Source organism: Aquila chrysaetos, chromosome Z (assembly GCF_900496995.4).
Source record: "Aquila chrysaetos chrysaetos chromosome Z, bAquChr1.4, whole genome shotgun sequence".
NCBI classification, from domain to species: domain Eukaryota; kingdom Metazoa; phylum Chordata; class Aves; order Accipitriformes; family Accipitridae; genus Aquila; species Aquila chrysaetos.
This window is the reverse complement of record NC_044030.1, coordinates 4927677-4955161: the sequence shown is the minus strand read 5'-3', so window position 1 is coordinate 4955161 and position 27485 is coordinate 4927677. Positions and strand designations below refer to the sequence as shown.

The window sequence follows — 27485 nt, the reverse complement described above, 5'->3', positions numbered from 1 at the left end:
CAGGCATCCTCATTGAAAACCAAGCTAGCTGCAGTGTCAGCCTTTCATGAAGGTAAATGCTCTTTTGCCCATTCTCTAGTTACATGGTCTATTAGGAGGATGATGGGCTAGGAGCCCCACCTGAGGTGATGTCAAACTCATTAGCAAATTAGTGGAACTCTTCCTAGTCTTAAGTGGTTTTGCAGCATTAGATAGTATACCTTCAGAAAGTTACTACATTAAGTTAGTTACTACTTTAGAATACAGTTCTGGATTCACTTGAGGCATGTGTGTAAGTTACATTTATCTGAAGAAGATTCTTTCTACGGTGTTGAACGGAAAACATGATTGTAAAGTTAAGTAGCACTAAGTTATGACAAAATGCTTTTAGAATTTTTAAAATATTTTAGTACCTAGTTTGCAGAGATCTTCCTCAATGTGAAAAAGAATGTGCATAGCTTTAAAAGGCTTCATTTTTGTTGCATGTTTTGGAGAATGACTACTATACTCCTAAGCTCACATTCAGTCTAACTTAGTACGTGCTGCAGGTTGGTAGACTTCCTGGAAGTTCAGACACAGAATGAAGTATGCTATGCAAGATAATATTGCTGCAAAATAAAGATGCTAACTGCCCAAATTCAGTAATGTAATATCTACTCCAGAGGGCAATAAATAAAGACCAGGAAAGAGGGAATAACTTTGTGGGCTTTTTAATTCTTGTATTAGTTCATTTAATGGGGACACTGTCAGAAAGAAACCTTTAAATACGTGGTTTTGTTGTATAGAATAATCGGAACTGGCTGAAAAACAACAAACAGTGTATTGAATCCAGAAGAGAAATATACAAAGCATGAATTTATGCAAGATAATGAAACTATTTATAAGCATTTCTTAGCACAGAGAGTTCTGCCTTTGTGGCTTATCTAAAAATGTAGTGTTTGTCTTCAAGGTGAAAATTTCATATTTAAGAAGTGCTGCTTCTTGTTTAAATGCAGCTGTTTGACAGTTCCCATTAACTATAAGCTTTTTGTATATTAAGCTGTTTCCATAAATGCTCTCAAGGTATTTCCTTTGAAATCTGATACTACTATTAGACTGGATCTTTGCAAAATCATCCTTGGTAGTAGAGTATTTTTAATATTCTCTTGCAGTTTTTTTGATTGTAATTGGGGTAAAAGATAAAATGAAAGCAATCTGCTCATTGTTTGCAGAGTATTGATTACAGTTATAGTCTCAATAAATTGTAGACCAAGATTTTTCCATAAAAAAGTAAGAAGCTGAAGAATAGCAAGGAAATAGAAAATGAAAGAAGTTTGTTTCATTTCTTGGGTATTTTGAATATCCAGACATGGGACTGGAATAAGCAACGGTATGTCTGCTTGTATTCCAGAAGAAGTTATTCTGGGTGATCATGGGGAAGGAAGTCCCGGGTACATGTCAGGAATCTCGTATTCTGTGCTGCGTAGGAAGACTTACTTTTTCCACCAACCTGTTCCTTTTCCTTGTGCTCCCACCACTCTGTATGTAAATGGCTTAAAATTTCTGTTGATGAGTATGACTGACAGGCTGTGTTTGCGGTCAGTCATACAGAGGTCTGCTTTCATTATTTTATTCTCTTGTATCAGCTCTGCAGAACAGCTAACCTGTAGTCTTTTAGCTGTCCACTTGAAGGTCCCAAAATACAGCACCTATATTGCATACATATTGCAGGAATTACGTTGGTTGTATAACAAAGGAGTATTTTCCCATGGAGTTTAGTAAAGCATTTAACTTTTGTGGATCTTTCTGTTTATTCCATGGATAACAAATTACTCCACTAATCATCTTTTACATTTTCATGGAAAAATTGTCAAAGCCATTTCTTGGTGGTTTTACCAAGTCTGGCTGTGGAGTTAATTTTCTTTACAGCAGCCAGTGTGGTGCCGTGATTCAGATTTGTGGCTAAAACTGTGTTGATAACATACAGGTGTTTAGGCTTACACCAGTTTTTTGGCTCTTGCTGAGCAGTGCTTGCACAGTGGTGACGCTCTCTCTGTTTTCCGGAGAACCAAATTGACCAAAGAGATGTGCTCAGCAATAAAAACCAGAAGGGGTGTTTTGTCTTCCAAGGTGGGTGTTGCTCAGACTATGTGGGAATCAGTCTGCTTGTGAGAGGTGGTGAGTGATTGCTTTTGCATCACTGCTGTCCTTTTCCGCTCCCTGCCCCTGTCTGCTTCAGATATTATACTGTCTTTATCTTGACCCATGAGTTTTGCAACATTTGCTTTTCCTGTTTTCTCTCCTGTCCTGAGGGCAGGGAATGAGCAAGCACTGCAGGGTGTTTAGCTGCTGGCTGCGGTCACCCCTCCACAGGCCTTTTAACATCCCCTTCTTCCTCCTCCTTTTCTTGAGCTTTTATTGCTCAGCATGACATTATGGGGCAGGGAATATTCCTTTGGCAGGGAATATCCCTTTGGCTGATTCAGGCCAGCTGTCCTGCCGTGACTGCTCCCAGCTGCTTTTCCACCCGTTATACTTGCGGGGTGGGCACAGGGAAGCAGAGTGGGAAAAAGGAAAGCCTCAACACTGCAAGTGTGGCTCAGCAATAGTCAAAACACTGGTGTGCTATCAACACAGCATTTCAGTCGCACATCTAAAACGCAGCACTGCATGGGCTGCTATGAAGAAAATCAACTCCATCCCAGACAGACCTTGCGCAGTCATGATTTTACGGACTGTGTCATGAGATCTCAGTCCGAAAATGTGCAATTACTGGTGTATGGCTCTTACTATGAGGGTGATCGAACATTGGAACAAGATACCCAGCAAGGTATGGAGTCTCAGGATGTGACTGAACAAGGGCCAGAGCAACCTGCCATCGTTGACGCTGCTTTGAGCTGAGGGCTTGGGCTTGGTGCTCTCCAGAAGTGCCTTTTGTGCTCAACTGTTCAGTGAATAACTTCCATGTGTGTTTCACAGTGTTTTTATGTAAAATAGCATTTAGTAATGTTTCAATTCTGATTTTAGAACATGTGGTAGGAAAAGCATAGCAGGCCATTTCTCTGTCCTTCTGTCTGCCTTCTTTCAACCTACATAACAGGTAGCATTTGAAAAAACCTGTAAAATTAGGGATTCTTCTTTGCTTCTGGTGATTCTATGTCAAAGGAGAAGACAAGAAACATTGGCCCAGTAGTTTATAGAGTGAGCAAGCTTTCAAGTTATCTTGAATCTGAGACAGCACAATTTGAAAACTTAGACGATTGGAAGATAATTTTGTTTCAACTGGTAGCTTAATCTGTATTGTGATGGGCTGAACAATATGGGTTTAATGTTAATTCTTTGTCTTTATAATTCAACAGTGTATAGAATGGTGTTGCTTAGTTCTGCTTTCTGGATTCTCTTATTTGAAATGTCAGCTGTTAGAATAACTCTTAATTCACTTTTTAAGTATTAAAAAAATGATGCTGCTCATGATGGTGAGATACTTTTAAAATCATGCAAGTAGCCGAGACCTGGGTAGCCTAACAAGCTCTGTGCTAAGGATTTCAAAATTACTAAAGTAACTGTAATGTAGTATTGAGATCCATCTTTATTTCTATATATCAAAAAAAGTTTAACCTTTTTTTAAAAAAAAAATAATCCATGCTTATTTGATGCATTTTGATTTTATGTGATGCATTATCTTTGATGCATTTTGTGTAACTAGGATTGTTTTGCTGTCAGACATTGAAGAAGGCTATGTTTTATTTTTGTGTCCCCTAGATATGTTTTGTGGTCAGTCTGATTTCATGCTTGACATTTTGCTTGTTAGATAACTGATCACTATAGAATGTGAATCTGCAAGTGTACTTGTCTGGAGATACCTGGTATCTTTGTTTGCAGTGTTAGTGTGTCAGGCATTTCGGCTGTCGTAGTGGTAAGGCAACATATAAGTGACGATCTGAATCGAGTTCACTTGCGGGAGGAGAGGGCTGCAGACCCAAGTGCTTAGTCGCTCCATCAAGGCATAAACTCCTAGTCTATATAATACTCTAACTACAAAAGGAGTTTTGAAATAAAACTGAGTTTATTCTTCAGCCCATTTTACAAAATTGGAAGAAATTGGGCACCTGTTCCTTATATTCAGGAACTCCTGCTGGCATTTTTAACCAAGGAAGGAGAAGAGGCATTGACAGTCAAGGTATTCTTGATTTGATGAGTGAGAAAAGTTATATGATACTGTTTTACTTACTACAGGATGTTGGCAGCAGCTATTCAACATGCAAAATATAATGACTGAGTCATTATTTTCTGTAGTGCGGCAAAGTTTAAATTTTTATGCAGAAAATGGGATATGCAGATTGCATCTCAGTAAAAACTGAAATTATTTTATTTCAGTAATACTGAAGGAGAAATTCATGTAATTCTACATACCTGAAAAACAAAAATATTTGTGGGAAGATTAATTATTTAATCAAGCATGCACTAATTCATAGCTTTAGAATGAGAGAAAGAAAAGTGAACAAAGATGTCTTGCCATAGCTTTATTTAAATGTTTTTGAGATTATTTTTGCAGTATCAGATACTGTTCCTGTGTTGGCCACAACTGTATCCAATTGTAACAGATCAAAGATTTCACTGCTGCATGCCTTGTTGATTATCTTTGCATGTTTGGCTAAGTATGCATGAAGGGAGAAGACACAGTATGTTTTTGTTTTCTATTTAAGTTCTTTTCTTAGGTTGATATTTTGCATACAAATGACTAATTTCTATTGATGTTCATGTTGCTGTTCTTTATTACAGTGTAAATTTCAGTAATTGCAAAAATCAGTTAGAGCAACTGAAATGTCTTGAATTTCAGCTTGTATCTGTCACTTGTCTCCTGAGCCTTCCAAACACAATTGCAGTCTGAATCTGGTGATTAGAATGAATGCTACCCTGTAGAGGACTGCTACCGATTGAGTATTTAATTTAATAGGATAGCTCAGTGATTTCCAAGTACAATCTGTATAAGCTCTGCTACAAACCTTTTCTGTTTTCTATTCCTGTCCTCCTAGGTAGAAATTGCTCTGCACTTGCTCTATCTCCCATTCCCTTTCCGTAGTTACTCTAGGACTTTGAAAATTGCCAATGAAATAGCAATTTTCAGCCTGGGTGGAGAGCTGGTAATGCACATGTGCTGTTTGAATGTGGAAAAAGCAGTGTCCTCAATTGGCATTTTAAGCAACTAATTAAAATATTTTGCAGAGTTTAGAATTAATACATTCTGAATACAGTTTTGTGAACTTTCTTGACTTCAGTATATTAGTAAATTCTCATTGCTACAAATGAGATTATGATGTTTAATACTTGATTTTGTTAAAACTTTGTGAGAAAGTTTTCTGTGGTTGTATAGAAAAACAAATTCTCGAGCAGAGGAAAAACTAACCTGTTTAACATTTGAATCCTCTTTTTCTTATTGGAACAGTATTGCTGACATCATTGAGCACTATAGAAAAGAACAGATTGTTGAAGGATATTACCTTAAAGATCCTGTTCCAATGCAGGTAAGATTTCATCTCTGAGCATTTGTTGTTGAAGACGGAGACCTCATCATCATCAAAACAATTTATCAACTGAATTACAGCAGAGATACCAATGGTAGTTAAATGGCATCATCTCCAATTTTAATATTTTCAGCTTGTGTGCTTCTTTTGTTTTACCCTCAAATGCATTCACTTACCAAAGGTTGGCTTGTAGTCAACAGAAAATATAGTAAGCTCTGTCTGTCCTCTGAGGTGTTCATCCTCTGCTGTGTGCCACTGGTTCTGGTCCTTGGCTCAACCATGCTGTGCCTTAGTCTCATGTTAGAGGGAACCAGGCTGCCCTCCTGTCTTCTGTGTCTGGGGTTTTTCTTCTGCCAGAGCAAATCTGTAGGCACAGAAAAGCTTCAGGGATGATTGCAGGGCTGGGATTGCAGGGCTTGTTAGGGAGTGCTCTTGACCTGTAGCAGAAGTTCGTCCTAAGAGACCACCAGCAATAAGCACACCATATCATCTAGCTTTTCATAAGCTTATAGATAGTTATAAAGTATACGTGTATATTTTGTTCCTTCTCTATTCCCACACTTTCCTGTTTCAGTGGTTTGAAATTTGCCTTTAATTTCCTCCCTAAATAGAGTTACAGTCAGTTCATACCCCTTTGTGAGATCTGTTGTATTAATATGAGAACATTTCTTGTATTCTCCCTTAGTCAGCTCACTTAAGCGTACCAAAACTGATCCTGTCCCTTTGTAATGTTCTCGTAGTTGCCCTGCTGCCACCAATTTTGGTGCGAGCTCGCCTTTCTTGAATGTGGTGGATCAGAACAGTTTAGAGTACCATGTCATGGGTAATTCCCTTTCTCTTTGGAAAATACTTAACAGAAATGTCCTAGGATATGTGCCATTTTCTGTGATGGGTTGACCCTAGTGAGCAGATAAGGACCCGTACCTTTGTTTGCTCACTCCCCTCTACTGTGGGATGGAGGTTAAAGCAAAAAAACTCCTGGGTTGGGATAAATACAGTTTAATAAGGAAAGGAAGGGGTGGTGGGGGTGATGCAAAGGAAATCACTCACCACCTCCCACAAGTAGACTGATGACCAGCCGGTCTCTGAGCAGTGGTCACCCAGGAAGACAGCCCCCCGCCACACACACAGTTTTATTGCTGATTGTGATGTTATATGGCAGGGAATATCCCTTTCATCAGTTGGCATCAGCTGTCCTGGCTGTGTGTCCACTCCCAGCATCTTGCCCACCCAAGCCACCTCATTGAGGAGCGGGGTGGAGTGAGAAATGGAGAAAGTCTTGAGGCTGTGCACGCAAGAGCCAAAACACTGGTGTGTTACCAACACTTCTGGTCTCAAAACCAAAACACAGTACCATAGGGGCTGCTGTGACAAAAGTTAACTCCATCCCTGCCAGACCCACTATATTGTCGTAGCCACGTTATATCATAGTTTAGTCCTCCTGTGAATGACTCAGCTGTTAAAGTTTCTCATTTTCTATTTTCTAGTGGTAAGTATCAACAGGTGTAACTTTTATGTTTTACTAGTAGACTTACACCTTGTTATTCCGATCTTCCCTATACTGCCAACTCTGTTGTGTCATCAGTGCTTCCCAGTTGTTTGCTGCTGTTAACTCAGGCTCGGTAATGTGCTTGGGACAAAAAGCAAATACAAATCCTGAGACTGTTCTTGAAAGGCTTCGCTAGTAACTTTCCTCATGCTTCATCATTCCTCTTGAATCATGACAGTAATTGTCTTCATTTTACCTTTTTGCATATGCACTTACAGTTCCTGTATTAATAATCTTCTCTGCATTGACTAATTCTCCATGTGAGACTACTTCAGATTCTTTTAACCTACTCAGGTTTATTTGTGACTTTCTTTGTTTAAAAATTTAGAGGTCAGTGGTGCAATTTATGTTCAGCTTTGTGTAATCTCTCTTCTACATACTACCATGCTCTATGTTTTTGAGGGAAAAAAAATTGAAAAGTCTTGCATACCTTTACGGTCAGCCTGATTGACTTCCTGTATCTGATATGAAATTTACTTTAAAATATTTGTCACTAGTTCTGTTGTTTAGTGCACTGTTCCTTGTGTAGTTATGGAGATTATCTTGAGCTCATAAAAATCTGGATGCTGCTTCCATTGTAGGTCCTGTAATTCCTGTTAGTATTACCAAAATATTTTTCATCTTGCTTTTGTCATGTTGTTCCAAATCATAATTCTTGTAGATATATGGGCAAGGAAAAAAGTAGAATATTTAGTATGAGCTAGTTCATATGTCACTTTTCATCTCAATCCTGTTCTTGCTGCTTGACAGTCTTGCTTTTCATGTTTTCTTACGGCTAAAGAACTTTTGCTGATCTGCTTACTCGGTAAGGTCAAACTTGGCTTGCCTTTTGGCCATTCTCATTTATTACTTGCGGTTCCAGATCCTACAGTTTTCTGTGTGAATTTATCCTTTTTCTGTTTCCTGTTCCTGCTTTCTTCTCTTGTCTTGAGTTCTAGTCAATTAGGACATGTGAGTTCTAATGAGATTAATGAGGGACTGTGCAACTTTGAGTGAGCTGGTTTTAATTGTGATCTGCACCATTCTTGCTGCTTCAGAGTTTATCCATGAGTACTCAGTCCCAAAAGCTTTGGTAGAAGACAGTTAGAAGCTAGATAAATCTTCAAAGACTTGCATAATTGTAACTGAAATCAAGGTGAAAGATGCTGCTTTTTATTTAATACGAAAAAGACACAATGTTACTTTGTAGAAGTTGGTCTGTATTGAAAACTTTTTACTTGTATCATAATTCTGGAAATATGGAAATAGCTATATAACATTTCTAACAAAGGTATCAAAAATGATATTGCTTTACTAAAATGCATGAGAGAGCAATAGTAGTGAGTTAGCAGCATTAAGTAATATGATCCCAGCTGCAGCTTCATAGTATGCAATTTTTTAATGGCGATTTTTGAGCTTAAAATATGGTTTTTCTTACATGTTTACCAGCACCAAGAACAAGTGCTTAATGATGCAGTGGATGGAAAAGAAATCTACAATACAATTCGTCGGAAAACAAAGGATGCTTTTTATAAAAATATTGTCAAAAAAGGTTATCTTCTGAAAAAAAGTGAGTTATGTTTACTTTTGTGGAACTTTTTTAAAAAAAAAAAAAAAGCAGATACGGATCATAGCATCATAGAATATCTCAAGTTGGAAGGGACCCATAAGCATCATCGAGTCCTTATGGAGAGAGGCTATGATTTTACATATAGGCAAATATAAAAGAGACGTTAAAAAAAAAACCCACACCCCAAACTGTAGGTCCTCCGATCAGAATAAGGAAAGTAGCTCTTCTATTGCGAAGGCTGATTCTGAGGGAAGGTCTAAAGGGATGTTGTAGAGTGAGGAATCAAATAAGAATGAATTGAAAACCTTTAGCTAAAAGAGATAATGAGATACTTTAAACGTGCAAACCGGAGAACTCAGTAGGTGTAGAGAGATGCACATGGCTGCATAGAGAACAAATCCAATAAAATCACTCTTGCATCTAGGAGACAGAGTGTAATAAGTAGATGTTAGATTTGTTTCTTCAAAACAGTGCTAGTAGTCATTTGAGGCCCATGGTGTATTTATGATGATCAAAGTATAAAATAAAGGCTACAAGTTTTTTCTAAATGGTACTGTGACATGCATTAATTAGTTGCGGAAAGTTCCAAATCAATTGTAGTTCAGAGAACGTTTTCTCTGAAACCAGTGGAACCAGCCAAATTCTTAGATATGGTTGTGTTTGGGGTATGGTTCTGATTTAAGTTTGCATATAACTTATTCCCACTTCTTTTCTTCAGCCGTACTGTTTTAAGATACTGTAATGCAATCTGTTAAACGTTGGTCAAGTTTAGGAGTAACTTTCTCATGTCAAGAGTCTATTTCTTAATTTAAAATGTAATTAATGGGATCCACAGCATCATTATTTGCAAACTGTGTAGATACAGTCTTAACACTGACAGGAACTCACTGTCCAGGCAGCTCATATGCACTTGCTCAGTCCTGTTGAAATTAGTGAAAATGTTTAGAGAACCTTTTGCCACTCCATATGCATCTGTGAAAAGGGTCTGGTTTTAACCACGTTGCATAAAATTGAGTATGTATACTGTTGTTATAACTTAAGTGTGATTACCTGTACATTGTTCTTCTATTTGCAATTTGACTAAAACTTACTGCCCTCTTTTGTTTTCTTCTTTTGCAAAATTTACAGATTCTTTTAAACAGTATCATGACTTTTTACTTGACTGTCCTACAGGTAAAGGAAAGAGATGGAAAAACTTGTACTTTATATTAGAGGGAAATGATGCCCAGCTTATTTATTTTGAAAGTGAAAAACGAGCCACAAAACCCAAAGGACTAATAGACCTTAGCGTGTGTTCCGTCTATGGAGTACATGACAGTTTGTTTGGCAGGTAGGACACTGGCTTTTAATTCTTGTTTTTGCAGCAGGATTGTTGACTGCTAGTTTGAGGCACGTACAAGATATGGGAAATACATCACTGGTGAACAAGTAGCCCTGGCTTGCATTGTGGCTCATGGTTCATACCAAGAGTCTGTAGTCAGTGTAGATTGCAAGAGTGTATGTAGACAGATGCAGCTGATGAAATGTAACTTGCTTAGCAGTGGCAACTCCACTGCTAGCAACTGTACTTTAACAATTTCTAGTTAGAAATTTTAGAGTTTAGTATAAAAGTTTTATTTTGAAATACGATGTGATGATGAGTCGAGCTTTTTTGCATTGTCTTTTTTCAATATTGAGTGCATTAATTGTTCCATGTTTCATTTTACAGACATTAGAGATTATGAACTGAGGGTTTTAATCCTTTTGAACCAAGAATTGACAAGACAAAGAATTTTGTCAATTCCAAAAGATCTACATTCTTTTGATAGGTATTTGAAAGCTAACTTGGTTAGATAAAGTCTGTAAGTGCTTTTCTATTTAAGAACAAGTCATTTTGTTGGATTAGACCCATTTAGGGGTAAACTAGTTCATATAAGTCAACATCCTCAGAAATTATTTTTGTGTAATTACTATATTCAGAGATAATTTTCACATCTAACCATTTATTGTAATATTTTGATATTAAAAATACACCAACTGCACTGGATGTGATTATCAGCAAAGAAGCTGAGAATCAAGTCTTTTGGATATCATTGGTAATTAACAAGAAAGAGTTTATATATTTGTTCATTGGTAGTTACAGAAAAACTTCCACCGTCCTGCATTATAATGTCATATAGAAGAAATAAATACACTTATTCCTACAAGTGTTAGGTACAAATTCTGGTTATCCCATGTTCTTAATATTTATTAAAAACCAATACATAGTCAACTTCTAGTTATTTTTGTGAAAAAAATGAAAGACAAGTGCTTAAAACTAGTGGCATTTCTTAAACTGCAGACTGGTGCTTTTGTTTGATCTTTTTTCTTAATCTTTTTAATAATTTTGAAAAAATGCATTAAAGTAATGGAATGTGGAGCATAGGCATAGATGAAGAGTACTGGAACAGTAATAAATTACTGAAATGTTCCTTATGTAAGTTGGCAATTATGCAGGAAGCTTTGGTGTATATTATAAACAAGGAACATTTTGGTTAACAGCAACTGTCTCTTAAACAGCTTTTAAGAAACAGTGTGCTGTGGGTTAAAGTGTAGTTAGTAAGTGGTACTGAATTTGGGTATGAGGAGAGGCATGGTTGCACTAGCTTAGGAAGCTGTTAGTGAGGAACTGTAGCTGAGACAAAGTTCCTGCTGCATTTTAAGTAGCTGGTAAAAACTGCCTTTGCCCTTTTCTTAGAAGTACAGTGAAGACTGTAGCTTTGCACGGTTCTTTGGTGGCAGTGATTTAACTAGCCCCAGACCTGGCTACTTCCTGCTCTCCCCCACCCTTCTGCAGCACGGCCAGAGAGTGCCGTGTCAGTGAAATGGATGGGGGAACGGAAGGCTGAAACTGCTTTGCAAGTGAAGTAGGATCCTTCGTGTAACTCTGGTTTTGGGAGAGCTAAATTTCCCTGAGCACAGTGTGGAAGGTCATGAGTGAAGTGTGCACTTTAAGTAGCTTGTAATTTAACAAAACAAAACATTTTTGATTGACTTTTTGGCATATGAGTGGAGGTACGCAAAATGGCAAAGACACTATAATTGCCTTGAAGGTTGTAGAGGTTTGTGTCACATACATTCAACGATTAGTATGTGATCCAAAATACATTTTGTTGGTCGCGAGGGCTGTGGGACGCATCCAGATAGGGGATTCCATATGTTAATATTGTTTCCTGAACTCCTGAAAGAACAAATCCTTAATGTATGATTAATTGGTTGAGAACCAATGCTGAACCTCTGCTGCTTTTAAAGTCTCTAGGAATAGTCCTCATTGACAAGTCTTTTTCCATTACCAGATGGCTCTTTTTTGCCTTGACTGTAAGTCAGCATACATGCCTGTTCAGTACAGACCATTCTAAAAGTTTCTCAATATTCTGAAACAAACCAGCTGGTGGTTTTCTTAAAATGACATAATACATTCAAATCAAAATGCAGTTTTGAAGGACCTGAGAAATTTTCTAGTTGAGTTCTTCCTCTTTCTGTGTGATTATGCTATGTGTATACAAACAAAAATTGATGCCATGTTCACTGGTCCATACAGACAAACAGCAGAAATGTACTAGTTCAGTGTAAACTTTGTTTTGGCACAGATCAACAAGTGAAGGTGTCCATTAATATTATGAAGATTAATAAAACTTACATTTTTTGTTTTGTTTATTTTTAAGGCCAAACTGTTTTCAGATAGTAGTTCAGCACTTTAGTGAAGAGCATTACATCTTTTACTTTGCAGGCGAAACTCCAGAACAAGCACAGGTGAGAGCTTTTGTTGGTAAATATAATTTAAGAAGTACTTTTTTGTCATGCAGCATTTAATGATATTACCCTTCTGAAACAGGAAGCGAGTGTATTACAAATAGTTAGTGGCTATATCTATATTAGCAGGTGTTACAATGGAGTAGTAGCGGATCTGTAGGGGGAACGGTTGGTGCTGAGAACCCAGCACCTGCATTACCTGCACTTGGGGGTTTCACTTTGGACAAGTTCCAGTTGGGTCCCATGGACTGAATTTCCATTATTTTCCATTGTCTGTTTCTGGAGAACGTAATTTTTTTGTCATAGTTCAATTCAGAAGAATAATTTACTCTCCAGGAATTTTCCACGTTACAAACCAGAGCACAGTAACTGGGAGTTTGCCTTCAAAGGCATATTCCTGATATGAATTAAAATGCTAGTGCACATGTGCATGCCCAGTGACCAAAGTACATTGAACAGCTGCCTTTTGCAGTAACTTATGCCCATAAATCAGTGGTTATTCATAGTCTTGGGCCCTGATAATGCACAGAAAGTAAGGTTTTCTGGTTTTAGTTGGTATCCTTTAGTTACTAGTTCTCTAGCGGTTATGTTTGCTAATTAAGAATTGTAGGATAGGAGCCTAATTCTCTGAAATTCACTCACCAGCAGGAGAGCATATCTAAGATGAGACAATGTGCTTATTTGTTAAGTTTAGAGCTCTGAAGTCCACAGCTCTGAAATATACCTGTTGCAACAAAAGTTAAGCTTTGCATTTGATTTTATTTGAATGGAATTAAAGCTGTTTAGAGCACTCAGATTGCTATTCACCAGAGTATGAAGGCTGTATAAATTTAGCATTCTTCTTGTGCTGTATATAAAGGAAAGCACACATTTTCTTGTTAAATTAATACAAATTTATGAAAGTTTCTGAGATGACATCAGAATGATGTAGTGGCATTTGTCACACAACTCAGTGTACTGTCTTTGAGAAGCAGCATGCTGTATAGTAATTGAGAAAATATACATTAATTTCCACACTCATTACTGTACATTCATTTTTTGTCACATCAGCAATGTCTTTTGTGTTCTAGAAATTAAAAGAATTAAGAATGTGTAGAAGACAGAATATCCTGTCTTGTTCCATGAACATTTGGTATAATCTGCTTTTGGTTTTGATCTGCTTAACAGGCTGTTCACTGCATTTATACAGAATACAGTTGTGAGGAGTTTTTTTTAATAATATGGCTTTGGCCCAGGAAAGTTTATAGATATTTCTCTTTTGAGAAAGTTCAGCTTTCTTACTCTGTAACATTTCGTAGAAGAATAGTTTTATTTGCATATTAAGGCTCTCTTATAATGTGGTAAATAAATATTAAAGCAGTGCCATCCTATGGACTGCATGTTGTCTTTATGGTTTGTACAAAACAAAAGCAGATATAAAATGTAGCCTTACATGCTACTGCCACTGTGCTTACTGTGGCACATTGCGCATTCTCACTGCTGTAAGATTTGGCATTTAAGGGGAAAGGTTTTTCTGCAATGGTGAGTATAGAGGAGTACTATGCATCCAGGAAATATTTCTGTTAGAATACTTAGGAGGCATTTGTTCAATTCCTACTCCTGAGAATAAGGGAAGAAGCTACTGAAACTTCATGGTGCATAGCTGAAAGCTTTTCCTTCTGTAGAAGGTTTTGAAAGCTGACACCTGACTCGCAAACTGGTCTAGCTGAGAATAGGTGCAGTACATGTTCCTGTATTTTTTAAATGTGGAAGATACTGTGAAGGATAAGATTGAAACAGTGTTGTAGGTTTTTTAATGACACTTCGAAATTGTACTTCAAGAACAGATGGTGGTTCCTTGAGCTACAGACTTAAGAAGGCTGTTGGTCAAAACCTAAATTTTGTGCTTTGCAAGAGCTATACAAAATTTGATGTTGGGGGAGAAAAGCTAGAGAATGAGGCTATAACATACCTTCCACCTTCCAAAGCACCCTTGCAAAGCTCCTCTGTTAGCAACTTTCTCACGCTGCAGTGACTTTTTCAGAAGTGGCCTGGTGAGTTGGCAGTGCCTCTTAGCAGCTTATTTGTTTAAAAAAAAAATATGCACAAAGGTTCTACAGTCAGTTTGGTGTTAGACAACCTGTTTATTTTCTTGATCAAAACGGAATCCATCCATCCACTCTGCTGTACACATTTGTGAGCAGACAAAGTGGGGAATGTTGGATATATGCTCTATGTTTCCCTGTTAATGTTGTTTTAGTTTGTTTGAAGTATACACAGTATTATGACTGCCATACAGAAGTACTGGAGAGAATAATCAGAACAGTTTGGCTTGTTAACTGTAATTTTCTCAGAAGCAAACAAGTTTTGCTTCATTTTATGTACCATTTGTAACTTCATGTAATATTACTTGACTGGAAAATTGCTAAAGGTCATGCTGTATATCCATTAGTAATGCTTGATATTTATAAAAGAGAAACTGGTTCAGATCCTTTATTAGGTTTTGCTCAGTAAAGATAAGAATTCTGCTTTAATATTCAAGCTTGCATACTTTGACGTTACAGAAAACTTAGGTTTTGCCAAACTAAAAGGAAAACTTCAGATACTCCTTTTAGATATCTTTGTTCCACTGCAAGAAGCTGTATCTGACTGTGTTATTACACTATTCTGCATCTTCTCTCTTAGGACTGGATGAAAGCTCTGCAGATGTTTTGCAGTTTAAGAAAAACCAGTCCAGGAACATCAAATAAACGTCTGCGTCAGGTGAAGCTGATGATATGGGGTTGGCAGTGCATGTGGAGCAGTGTTTGGTCACCTCGTTGTAAAACGATAACTGATAAATCTCAGAATTTTCCTTTCAACAGTAGTAAATCCTGCATGTACTTACTTTACTTTTTGGAGTTACGCAGTACCCTCGCGAAACCAGGCAGAATGACTTACACTTTGTTATAATATCTACATATATGTAAAAAACCAAAATGGTTTTAGGCAATTTGCACGTGCTTTGCTAGGTATTGTTTTCTGACTGCATTTAAGTAAAAGTGTAAAGAAGTCAGCATTTGTTGTCTTAACTTGTAAAATTTACCACATATGGGAAACTTTAAAAATTTGACAACCTCATGTGATGTAAAAACAAAACACTTGTTTAACTAATATTATTCATTTTCGGTAACAAATACATGCTGAGCCATGCTTGTGACTTAATTTCTCTTGGCCTCGTGAAAGTGCTGTGTTTGCCAGAATTTCCTCAGAGGTAGAGGATAGATAGTCATAAATGGCTAAGTCTGTCATGATTGGAGAATAACAGGAAAATACATCAAGAATCCCTGATACTTTTAATGTTAGGAACATTGGTTGTAGTTGTTTAACAGACAGTGGAGAAAGGAATAAAATAGTATGTTTTTCAAGACACGCAACTATTCTGTATTTAACATTAAAGATGTTTGGATGCTTCTGAATAAATGAACTAAATTAGGTGAATTCACAGATAAAGTGGCAAGTGAAATTGGGGGCTTCAAGCTGCAAAAGCAAAGCAGAAAGAGTGACAATCTGAAATAATTCTTTACTTCAAAAAACGAAGAAAATGCTCACCTACGTACAGGAATAGAATGTAATGTGTTGCACAATGGAATTTTATGTAATCTGTTAAGAAAGCACCAAATAAGCCATTGTGTTTGGAATCTTCCTTGGCTCTAAATCAAGGTGCCAGTCTTTGATTTCAGTAAAATTTTCTGTGCATAGAAAAGTTAGTATTTGCAAATCCTAATGCCTCAAAGATAATTTTAAAAGAAGAAAACATGATGTTTTAAAACCATGGGGCCGGAGATTTGTTTTCAGTAATTATTAGAGTTACTCTTACTTTGTCACTGGTGCCTCTTAAAATGTTGTTCCATTACTTCTGTTCCTTGCTCTTCCTATTAGGAAATTTTAGTTTGTATTCAGTATTCGTGTATTAACATTAAGCCTCCACACAGAGGATAAAAAAAATCATTCATGTGTTTTGTATTTCTATTTTAGCAACAAAAAGTAAATTTTGTGTATTTTTTCTTTTTTTTCAGGTCAGCAGTCTTATTTTGCATGTAGAAGAAGCTCATACGCTCCCAGTAAAGCATTTTACTAATCCATATTGTAACATCTACCTGAACAGTGTCCAGGTAGCAAAAACACACATCAGGGAAGGGCAGAACCCTGTGTGGTCAGAAGAGTTTGTCTTTGAGTAAGTCTTAATCTTCTTGATTTACTGAATTTCACTTGTAAGTTGCATTGCATTTAAGATCCTTAACACTGTGTACTGTTTTGCATATGCTTTTTAAAAGTACTGTATATGTGTTTATACAGCAGCAACCTTTCAGCCAAATTCTGCATGGGCAGAATTTTCTGTAGGCACCTAAATATCTTTGTTAATGTAAGTGTCTTTGGCTGATAATGAGAACTCAGGATTGAAATGAGTTTAGAATAAGCTTAAATGCCAGCCAAGTATAGTATTAATTGAGGCTTTCTGTCTTTTCTCCTAGTGATCTTTCATCTGATATTAATAGATTTGAGATAAGTCTTAGTAACAAAACAAAGAAAAGTAAAGATCCAGATATATGTAAGTATTTTTCTGTAAAAGATGCATATATATTGCAGCAATGGATACTTTGTGTGGTTTTCATTACTCTTGTCAAATGTCGTCACAAGAGAATTAAGTATGTTTTTATGCTCACCATACTGCTGTGTTTGTATGTTTTGGATGTCTGGTACTGGATTTCCATTAATGTTTTTACAGTGAGAACTTGCATGGTTTTTTGGTAATAAAATGCACAGTAATCCAGTCCTGTGTATCTGATGGCTCTCCTAGCTCTGCTGTAGAGTAGCCATTGTGTTACGCAATGGCTGTGCTTACCAAAAAGCAAGAACAAAGAGAAGCTGTTAGTATTAGTCTGCTCCGTAAAATGCAAAGTTCCATGGAGTTTTAAGTCTGATTGTATGGAATTCCTTTTCAGGTTTTTTGTTGCTTCCAGTAAGAAAGAGAAAGGGAGGAACGGTGTATTACTTTCATCGTTAAAAAAAAAATAATTAAAAAAAAAAATAGATCTTGGCAGTCTCTGAACAAAACTTGGCTTGTTTTCTTTCTGTTTTGCCTCATCTGTCTACTTTTCTTTTATCACTCTTGGGCTTAAACCTAAGTTACCTCAGTATCACTTTGAATGGGAAAGGACCAAATTTTCTTCTGCCTTTTACAGAAGTTCCCAAGAATTTATTTTCCTTGTGTTACCCAGGCAGCTGCTTCTTCAACTGTGGTTTTGTTTCTGTTACAGCAAATCAACAGCTAGCTGGTAAGATCTGTCATCTTAGTAGAAAAGAAAGTGTTTGAAGAACATGGATTCTGAGCTCTTAGATAGGAAAAAAAATATTTTTTTTGTTTTGTTTTGTTTTAGTTTAGTTCATTTCCACACACAATGTGGGTTTTTTGGGGTTTTTTTTGGTTGGGTTTTTTTTGTGGGTTTTTTTTTTTTTTTTTCCCCAGGACACTCTTATTCCTGAGTTTCCCACCATACTTGTTCTGGAGCAGCTTCAGCCCCTTGCCTCTTCTTTGCTGCCTGTAGGGCAGAATACCCTCCCCACCCCCTTCAAATTTGTCCCAAGATTTTTTTATTTTCCATTGTGTTCAGAGCTGTCTCTTCCAAAGGCTGTCAGAGTGCTTATAACCTATTGCAATTGTTTTTCAGTTTGCATATATTGTGTTACTGGCCTGTTACGTATGCCTCAGAGCTAATTTCTTTATTTTTCTTTTTTTTTTTTTTGAGATTTGTAGAGAAACCTTGACCAAAATAGAAGAATTACTACTCATTTTGAATGCTCTTGCAGAACCTAATTAAATTTCAACCCTTTTTCTCCTTCCTCTGACTAGAAAACTTTCTGCGTAGCAGGAGGAAAAAAGATATATTCCCTCTGACAGATAAAAGGTCTCTAATTGCAGTTGATATCATGTTCTTGCACTGTTCCTTTAGTCATTTGAGCTAGAAAACTCATTATCTATGTACAACAAAGCTCTGGTTAGTAAAAGAATCTTTAAAAGGCTAATTCTTGAATGGGATACTTCAGTAACTTCTTTAAAAGTGTTTTTGTAGTTTCCTCATCTCTGTCCAGATTGAGGAGGTTGTGTTGGCTTTGGTTGCATCCAGCTGATGGGAGGAGATGGAAGGTGTTCTTGTCTAGGTCAGGAGCAGGATCGGCTGAGTTCTTGACTGCACTTAGGTATAGTCTTACAGCATAACCCAACAGTCCTTTCATTTTGGATAAGGATTAGACTAAGTCAACTCAAATGAACTCATATCTCTGCTTACATCCCCAGCCCTACCGAATATGTGAAGTTTAGGGGGGGAAAAATGAGCTAAACAAGACCTTGTCTTATGTGCTGTGTTGCCTGAATAACCCTTGAACTCTTCAAAAGCAAGAGAATTGGTTCCTTTTCTGAATATTCTAATTTTCAGCCATAGCTGTTAAATGTGGACTGCTATGAAGTGGGAGTCATCTGAAGCTGGTCCTGTTCATCTTCCCAGTTAACTGGGTTAAGTCAGCTTTTCTGCTTGCTTTTCCCACCATGTAATGCAGATTGAAGGCCCAAAACTCTGTTATTGGTCTCACTGCTTTATTTCTTTCATCATAACTCGGGGAAGTTAAATACCAAAACGATACTAACATGAAGACTATTTTTTTAGTATTTTAAAATATTTCCTGAGTCTTCAAGCCTTTAACTTTGAAGTTTGCCTATTATAAGTATTCCTTAATTACTGTAGAATTTGTGTTTTTAAAAAGTATTTCAGATAGTCAGAAATGATACTAAACAGTTTAGTATCAATTCAATTTAAATATTTCATTGTTTCTCTAACGGTGAATTGCATAAGGATTTATTCAAATAAATATATATAATATGGCTTGAAAAAAATAAAGCCCTAAAATGTATTAGTAGACTTCACCTGCTGCTACTGCAGACCGGGATGCTTGGGTATGATCAGACAGTTGAATTAGTAAATCTCTCCGAACAATACCACACAGTGTTGAACTGGAGTGGAAGTTTTGGTTTGGTTTTGCAGCGTGATAGTTGGTTAATTTCAGATTAGTTCATGTTGAAAAAGAAACGTGTTTATAATGGAGGCAGTCACCTCATACAGGCAAGTCCATAGAGCAAAGTATTAGCCAATCTCTTTCTTTTCAGGCACACTGATTATTGACAGTAGTGCCAAAGCTTGGTTTTGAAACTGATAGCTGAGATTATAGGAGAATGGGCTGTGCTATCGTGGCAGTGACTTGTGGCTGCCAAAAGCAGGATTTAGTATGTCCATGTATTGAGTAATTTCCTCTTTCTCAAGATTTCAAATGGCTTTTATTCTCAATCTGTAATTAGAATTTTTTTAGGTTTTTCTATTTGATGGTTCTGTTTTTTTCTGGCAGGGTTAGACAAAGGCTTCCTGGTAAATTCAGGTTCATTTCCAGTCTGAGGACTGGAACAAACCTAAGTTTGAACCACTTTTTACTTTGATTCCCAGTAATTTTTATAATTACTAACAATCAAAATACAATCTTGTTACTAAATATTATGCCCGAAGAGTCATTAACAAATAAACCATTATGAAACCTCAGAGGTTTTTTGTACTAGTGTTCATCATGTAAAATATTGTGATTCTTTTTGGATCAAGATCGTTGTCAAGAGAATTCTGATCTGTGTCCAGAGAGAAGAGATCAACTATGTTTGTTTTGATGATTTTCTGTATATTTGTTTCTCTTTTAAAATGTGCTAGATTGCAAAGTATAAATATCCTGAATTTTTGAACTAGTAGCAGTCTCTCACTGAAGGTAGCCTACTAATTCAGTGTAAGCTGCTAAGCAGGAAAAAGTCTTGTTCCTTTAAAGTTACTGAATATAAATTATGGTGGCAACTGTTCTGTAGTCCTTGACTTTTTTTTTTTTTTTTTAAAATCAAATCAAGATTATAGTATTTATATTATAGCTATGAAGTGCTACTATAACCACATGGAAAAATTAAATCATCAGATTATTCTAGGTCCTGTATTTCATTCACTGTTCTTCTCACTGAGATACACACGCCTTACATGTGCAAGCAAAATAAGAAGATAAACACATTGCTTAGGTGTGGGTACAGGAGCTCTGATGCTGGGGAGAAATACTGTAGGAAAGTCAATTGATTATCTGATCTAAAGGCATAGTCCCAGCCACACTGGTGATAAGTAGCAGGTGATGATGATTGTTTTTCATGCCACTTGACTGATTTGAATGCATTAGCTTATATCTGTTTATCAGCTCCAGAGAATGTGAAGTAGGCAACAGGAATGGCCTGAAGTGAGCATTATAAATGTGATGTTTTTCTATTCCAGTATCAGATGATTTCCTGCTATGTATTGCAACACTGGGGCAATGGGAAGTCAACTGGAACCGTTGACAATTTCTGCAAGGTGGTGTGGTGTATGGGTTTTGCAGAAATGTGGGAAAAAAAAACTTAATTTGTTTTTGTTTGTTTGTTTTTTAATGTAAGGGATTTAAAAGATGATCTCATTGAGAGGCATGGAAGGAGAGGGTGTTTTCTTGAAAGATCCATACTGACAGGCTAAATGTGAAGCTTTAACTGTGGACCCCTTGGAGCGTGGCGGGTGTTTCGCAGGCGCAGTGTTGCCTCTGCAAGTGCCTGGGCCCTTTCTGTGCGAAATAACTCCCTTGAGGAGCGCTTGTTCCTGCTCCAGGTGGGCCTGTGCTCCCACTGCTGCAGCTCGCCACTGCGCCTGCAGTCCAGGTCATTGCTTGGCAATTCCGAGGTACCAACACCACTGAGAGGTGAATTAATGATTTGGCCGTTTTTGAGTTAACTTTCATCATTATCAAGGCAGCAAGTTGCTTGGGAACACTTTATTACATAATTTGCATGAACTGTTAACAGCCTTAACCTGGGAGTTAGTATTAAAGAAATACGTATGGCAATGTTCGGGAAAGCCATAGCAGCACTATAATAATAAATAGTAAGAAGTAAAAAAGTGGTCAAGGAGCAGACCTGATGGTGGTATCAGCCCAAAGCTGGAAAAAGGACAGTGAATTCTGAACACTTTATCTATTTTCAGTTTCTGACTGCTACGTGGATTTGCAAGGTAGCACACTTTTTTACTCACTGCTTGGGTGTTACAAAGAAAACTGTGTCAATATCCATGTGGCATTTTTGAATGTAAGTGTATCCATTTGTTACAGAATGCTTTATATTTCTTCTTCAGTTTACAGGAGTCTGTTAAACCATTGAAGAATCTGTCAATATTTTGATGGCAAAAATCTTGATTACTCACATTAGTACTCTTTTCCTGAAACAAGATGGCATGCTGAAAATAAACTGTTTTTTTATTCAACAGTAGCACTGTTTTGCTGGAGATAACTCACTTGAACAATGCTTTTTTTCCTCAAGTGTTTATGCGTTGCCAATTAAGCCGATTACAAAAAGGACATGCAACAGATGAGTGGTTTCAACTCAGTTCCCATGTACCATTAAAGGGTATTGAGCCAGGATCTTTGCGTGTTCGAGCACGATATTCTATGGAGAAGATCATGCCAGAAGAGGAGTACAGTGAGTTTAAAGAGGTATGAAGTTGTTTAACTTTCCTTGGTTTATCTGTCAAAAATTGTTTTGTTGGTTGTTTGAGTTGGATCTCAATAACACTGTTTGACATCATTAAATAATATTTATAGTGACATCTGTATATCACTGCAGATGTATATCAGCTTTTCCAAAACCGTTATATGTTAGGAGAAGCTTCTGAATATTTTAAAATTCTGTTTTTCTTTCAGCTTATACTCCAGAAAGAACTTCATGTTGTCTATGCCTTATCACATGTTTGCGGACAGGACAGAACACTGTTGGCTGGCATTTTATTGAAGATTTTTCTTCATGAAAAGCTTGAGTCCTTGTTGTTACGAACACTAAATGACAGGGAGATAAGCATGGAAGGTACTGTGCTAAATTACACTAAAGTTTACTGGAGCTCTGGGCAGGTGGAGGGCTCTGGCACCTGCCTGTTTTTCCTCCTTTAGTTAAAACATACATCAAAGTGTAAACACAGCACATTTTGCCTTCACTTTTTGTTGTCTCCTTTTCTCAACTTTACTGTCTTTATTTTCCAGATGAAGCTACTACCTTGTTTCGTGCCACCACTTTAGCAAGTACACTTATGGAGCAGTACATGAAAGCCACAGCAACAAGTTTTGTTCACCATGCACTGAAAGACTCTATATTAAAGATAATGGAGAGCAAGCAGTCCTGTGAGGTGGTACCTTGAACTATGTTTTTAAACATTTTGGTTTGTTGACACAATTGTCTACTGGTTGTTAAGTTTTATGTTTGCATTAAACACTAGCTTCAGAGACATTCATTAATAGCTCAGAACTAGAATTCGTGTACATGAGAAATACAGAAACTGAATTCATTACGAGATTTTTTTGTTTCCTAGATTTTGGCTTTGAACAATATTCATAGTAGAACTTTTTAAGTTTTTTAATTAAAATTTCTTTAAATTATCTATTTATTCTTAGGTAATTGTCGGCTGTTCTGTAGCAGTTACTGAATGTCCTAACATAAGTAACTTCTAGTAAAGTCAAGATATCGTAGAAGTGAAGTAAACTCAAGATATCGTAGAAGTTAATGTCTGAATGTTAGTTTTAATTTAAAGCTTCCGGATATTAAATGATTGTTACTGATCCTGAAACTGTTTTTAAAGTGATCCCGTTAACTTCTGTTTCACTATAACTTAATTGTGGAAAGGATGGGAGTCCTCAGAAACTTGGATTGAGAGACAGAAAAAGATTATGCAGATGGATAGTGCTGAATATCTGAGCTGTTAAAAGCCTAGTGTATTAGAACTTAAAACCATTGCTTCTTCACATTTCCTGACTAGCCATTGAAACAGACTTGTGAGTTCTGTGTGAGACTTGTACAGCAGCAGAATATTTAATTTACTTTGAAGTAGTATTCAGTGTGTAGTATTATGAAACTATATATGTAGTTCTAGTTAGAAGAAGAAACATAATTTTTTTTCTCTTTTTGTTTTAGTTAAATCCCTCAAAATTAGAAAAAAATGAAGATGTAAACACTAATTTGGCACATCTACTCAGTATACTTTCAGAATTGGTGGAGAAAATATTCATGGCTGCAGAGATACTGCCTCCGTAAGTTTGCACTTTCTGTTCAGATTTGTATTTGAAAAGTCCTGTTCGTGTGAATTACATTGCACCTTAAAATGATGTTCTTACTGGTTCATCTTCTGCTAATCAGTCATAAGACTAATGTCTATAGGGTTGCTGTATGCACACAGAGAAATATAGATGGGGAAAAAAATAACACTTTCAGGAATTAATAGGGCTTTTTGCAAAAGCCTCTGGCTAGCACACCTGCTTTTCTTTGAAAGAGAATCTAATAGACCCCAGAGGTCAGGGAAAGAAGAATAATAAAAATAATCAATCTCATATTTCCACAAAAAGGTAGAATACAGTAGTAGTTAGCGGACAATTCTATATATTTAAGGTGATTACAAATTCTTTCCAGTCCTCCTCCTCCTCTGAGATGGAATTATTAACAGTATATTAAAAATACAAGCAGGTAGCAGTAGAACAATACCGTGCTGTGATTGCTTCTGTCTGCTAGGGAAGTGCAGAGGGTCTGTCCTGCCCCCCGAGCTTTTTTTTTCATTGCTAAAATAATGTGTTTTCATAGTTTAGATTTGAACCGTCTAATAAAAAGTGGATAGTACTAACAGTTTCCTTTCACTGTGTCATTAACTTTTAAAGCATACAAAATCCTCAATTTTGAGATGGCAGAGTAGCACCAAAGTGTTGTGTTAGTGCTGGCAAGGTTAGCATTAAAAGTTGCACTCCTTTTAAGTATATGATGCAGCTCTCAACATCTTCTGAAATAAACCACAATTTTCCCATTTTTTTTATGGGAGAGGATTATTGCTGTGGTTGCTTAACTTTTAAACACCTAACACTCACTTATGGAAAGAATAGTTGTTGTTCAGTTAAGAAGAGAAAAATTTAAAAATTAAAAAAAAAAAATCAAACCATCAAAATTGTCTTTTTTAAAAGGAAGTACTACTTAAGAAACATGAAACAGTTATAAAACACTTAATGCATGTCTGAATAGTCACTGAATTGCATATAGAATTGTGTATTAATGAAGGATGAAGTTTTTTTCCTTGTCATTTATAAATTTATCTTACTGTAAATTTAGAAATTTAGAAATTGACTTATTATAAATTTATTAACTTATAAATTAACTCTTGGTTAAAGTTAATTTAAAGCTTATGTCTAAATTATAAACATAGAATGGATAATAGTTCTGTATCAAGTAAGAGGTTGGTCTAGATCCTTTCTGATGGGCTTTTTTGATTCTGCGAGTTTAATGAAATAAGTAATTAGCTATTATTTTTGCAGGACATTGAGATATATTTATGGGTGCCTACAGAAGTCTGTTCAAAACAAGTGGCCAGCTAATACCACTATGAGAACCAGAGTTGTTAGGTAAGTTACTTGGCACTTTATTCTGAAAATAATCTTTTCAAGTCTTGTTGAAGGCATAATTCAGTGTGCTTATATATGTTTCTTTCAGTGACAGAACTGTATAGTACTTACATAGATTACAGCAGTATTTAAGATATTTACAATGCTGAGGCATGACAGCCCAATTAAGGATTATGAGCTTGCTAGATTCTTAATTGTGTTCTTAGACCCTTGCCAGAATAAGGTGATGTAATATAGAGGTCAGTATAGCTTTACTTAATAGTTTTACCTTGGAATTTACTTGCGCTTTGTCCAGTTTTACGAACTAATCTAAGATAGCAATTTCTTTTTTCATGCTGGGAAAGAAAAACTTCTCTCAAAGCAATAGTTAAGCTTTGTGATACCAGTAGAGAACAGTGATCTCTGAAGATCACGTTCCTGTCATACGCCATCTGGGAGGACTGTGCCTTACCTAGGGACTCTTATGTAGCATGTGTTAATTGCTGGAGAAATCTTAGATGGTTTAAGATCCATGCCCTTTAAAATGCAGACCCAGCACTGTAAGGAACCTAATACCTTCTCATAAAGACAATTGGACTGTTGTTAGATCTTGCTGAGGTGCTGTCTGCATTGGATATGTAGTTTTCTGCATCGGAGAAGGCTCCTGGTTGCTGGTGTTGGGCTGCTGGTTCTGATCACTCTGAATCAACACTCTGTGTTGGTTTCCAAAAACAGCTAACTCTGTGCTGTCCCAATTCTGTTTCATTTCTCTGCTTCACCCCAATCATGTTGAAACATTGCAGAGCTCCTCTAAAAATGCTGCAGGAGGTTACTGAACCTGGCTCCTCTGAACTCACACCAGCCACAAAAGCTCCAATGTACATTCGTAAACCAATGCAATTATGCAAGTTCTTCCTCTAACACTGTCGATTGCCAGTGCAGGTCAAACAAAAATCTTTGACAAAGATGTGGTCTTGACACTTTTTCTAAACGCTGCTGGAGGTTTTAAGGGTATTGGAGCCACATCTTTCCTTTTTCGCAGTGCCTGGCAGTCATATAATTTGCTGAGGGTCATTTCCCATGCAGGGAGTCTTTGGCTTGTGTTTATCATTTTGACACCAGAAGCCTTATGTCATCCAGGGTACCATGCAGGGGCATTGCCTTCAAATGGAGGCTGCTCTTACTGTGAGAGCCCCGCTTACTTTGAGGGGCTAACCTACTGGAAGGCTGTAGAGCTCAGTGTCATGACTGGACAGACCAGGGAGTCGTGTTTAATTCGAAATTGCCTCGGGCTAAATTAAGGTGAAACCACACCAAACAATCGGTTAAAGATTTTATTCATGACAGTAGTAAACTGAACTGGGGAAGCATGGTAGTAGGTGGCAGGGTTTCTCACAACAGGAATTGGCATAAGACTACTTCTGTAAACTGTGTAACCATATACATCAATTCAGGGAATAAGGAGATCCCTCCTGTTGAGTCACGAGGTTCAGAGCAGACCCCCTTGCTTTCTAGACTCCTCCTCAGAGAAGGGCCTAGGAGCAGCTGGATCCACTCTTAGTCTCAGACTTGGTCAACAGTTTATATCTTGAAACGGATGAGGTGTAGGGATTGTGGAAAAAGAAAAGGAAAGAGAGAAGAAGGCAGAGAGAGAGAAAGGAAGAGAGAAAGATTTCACTGGTCCTGGGTCCAGCGTTAGGTGTTCAGTCAGCCGAGGGGTCCAGTCCCAGTGGGCTTGTGCGCCCTGGGCTTCAGTTTGTGTCCTTTAATCATCCTTGCCCCTCCTTTGGGTGGGCACCTGAACTCCTCAGGTTAATGAGCAGTTTGTGAGCCTTTGGGCTTGGGGGTTGTTTGTGGAGTAACTTCTCCTTCCCTGCAGACATGGCCATTGTTTGATCTTTGTATCAGAACAGCTTATCAGAACAGGGAGCTGTGCATCCTCCAGCACGCCCTCCCGGTCCTGTTGCTGATGTCTGAGCTGATGGGCTTTTCACCTTGGTTCCTTGCTGTGCAGGGTTTGTCTTGCACAGCAGAACTTGCCCCACCACAATGTTTGAGACATTAACTCTTTCAGTCTCTCACGCTCAGCAGTGTATACCATATCTCTTTCTGTTCCTTCCCAGCTCCAGGGAGAGCCATGTGGCTTTCCTTAGTGGACACAGCTCACATTCAGGGTTTTCTAGAGGTCTTCACTGGATGCTATAAATATTGGATCCCTTGCTCTTGTGATGTTAGTCTTCACAAGTGGATACTAGGGATTTCTCTCTAGAGTACAGAGTTTCACAGCCTTCAGTGGTGATTATTATCTTTTATTGCACTGTTTTTGGGCCAGGAATGATTAAATATTCAGAGGCAGATGGACAGTTTTTAGATGTCTGGGTATCTTCCCTACTGTATCAGCCAGAAGGTGTTGCCATTTCTCTCTGGTTGTAAAACCCCCATGTAGATATTGACTCATTCCTAATTTAAGCAGGTTGACCAGGGTAAGAAGCACCACATCATCTGTATCAGCAAGGTCCATGGTAGATTCATACCTCATTGGCCTTCAACTTCAGGCACTTTGAAAGAGGAATTGGTATATATGCCATGACTTAAAAATTAACTACTTCCTCATAGCTTTAAATTC

The 27485-nt window shown here is 37.3% G+C and overlaps 1 protein-coding gene across 2 annotated transcripts in view; it reads left to right on the top strand.

The window, feature by feature from the left end:
• The window catches only part of RASA1 (RAS p21 protein activator 1), a 65680-nt gene that overhangs the window by 29266 nt on the left and 8929 nt on the right, over positions 1-27485 (top strand). For both annotated transcript variants that reach the window (XM_030003567.2, XM_030003568.2), the window contains 12 exons: positions 5405-5483; positions 8461-8581; positions 9755-9911; positions 12265-12352; positions 15017-15094; positions 16390-16547; positions 16846-16922; positions 21777-21949; positions 22157-22316; positions 22490-22632; positions 23415-23530; positions 24794-24880. In XM_030003567.2, the coding sequence (XP_029859427.1) occupies positions 5405-5483; positions 8461-8581; positions 9755-9911; positions 12265-12352; positions 15017-15094; positions 16390-16547; positions 16846-16922; positions 21777-21949; positions 22157-22316; positions 22490-22632; positions 23415-23530; positions 24794-24880 (1437 nt within the window). The remainder of the gene's footprint in view (positions 1-5404; positions 5484-8460; positions 8582-9754; positions 9912-12264; positions 12353-15016; positions 15095-16389; positions 16548-16845; positions 16923-21776; positions 21950-22156; positions 22317-22489; positions 22633-23414; positions 23531-24793; positions 24881-27485) is intronic.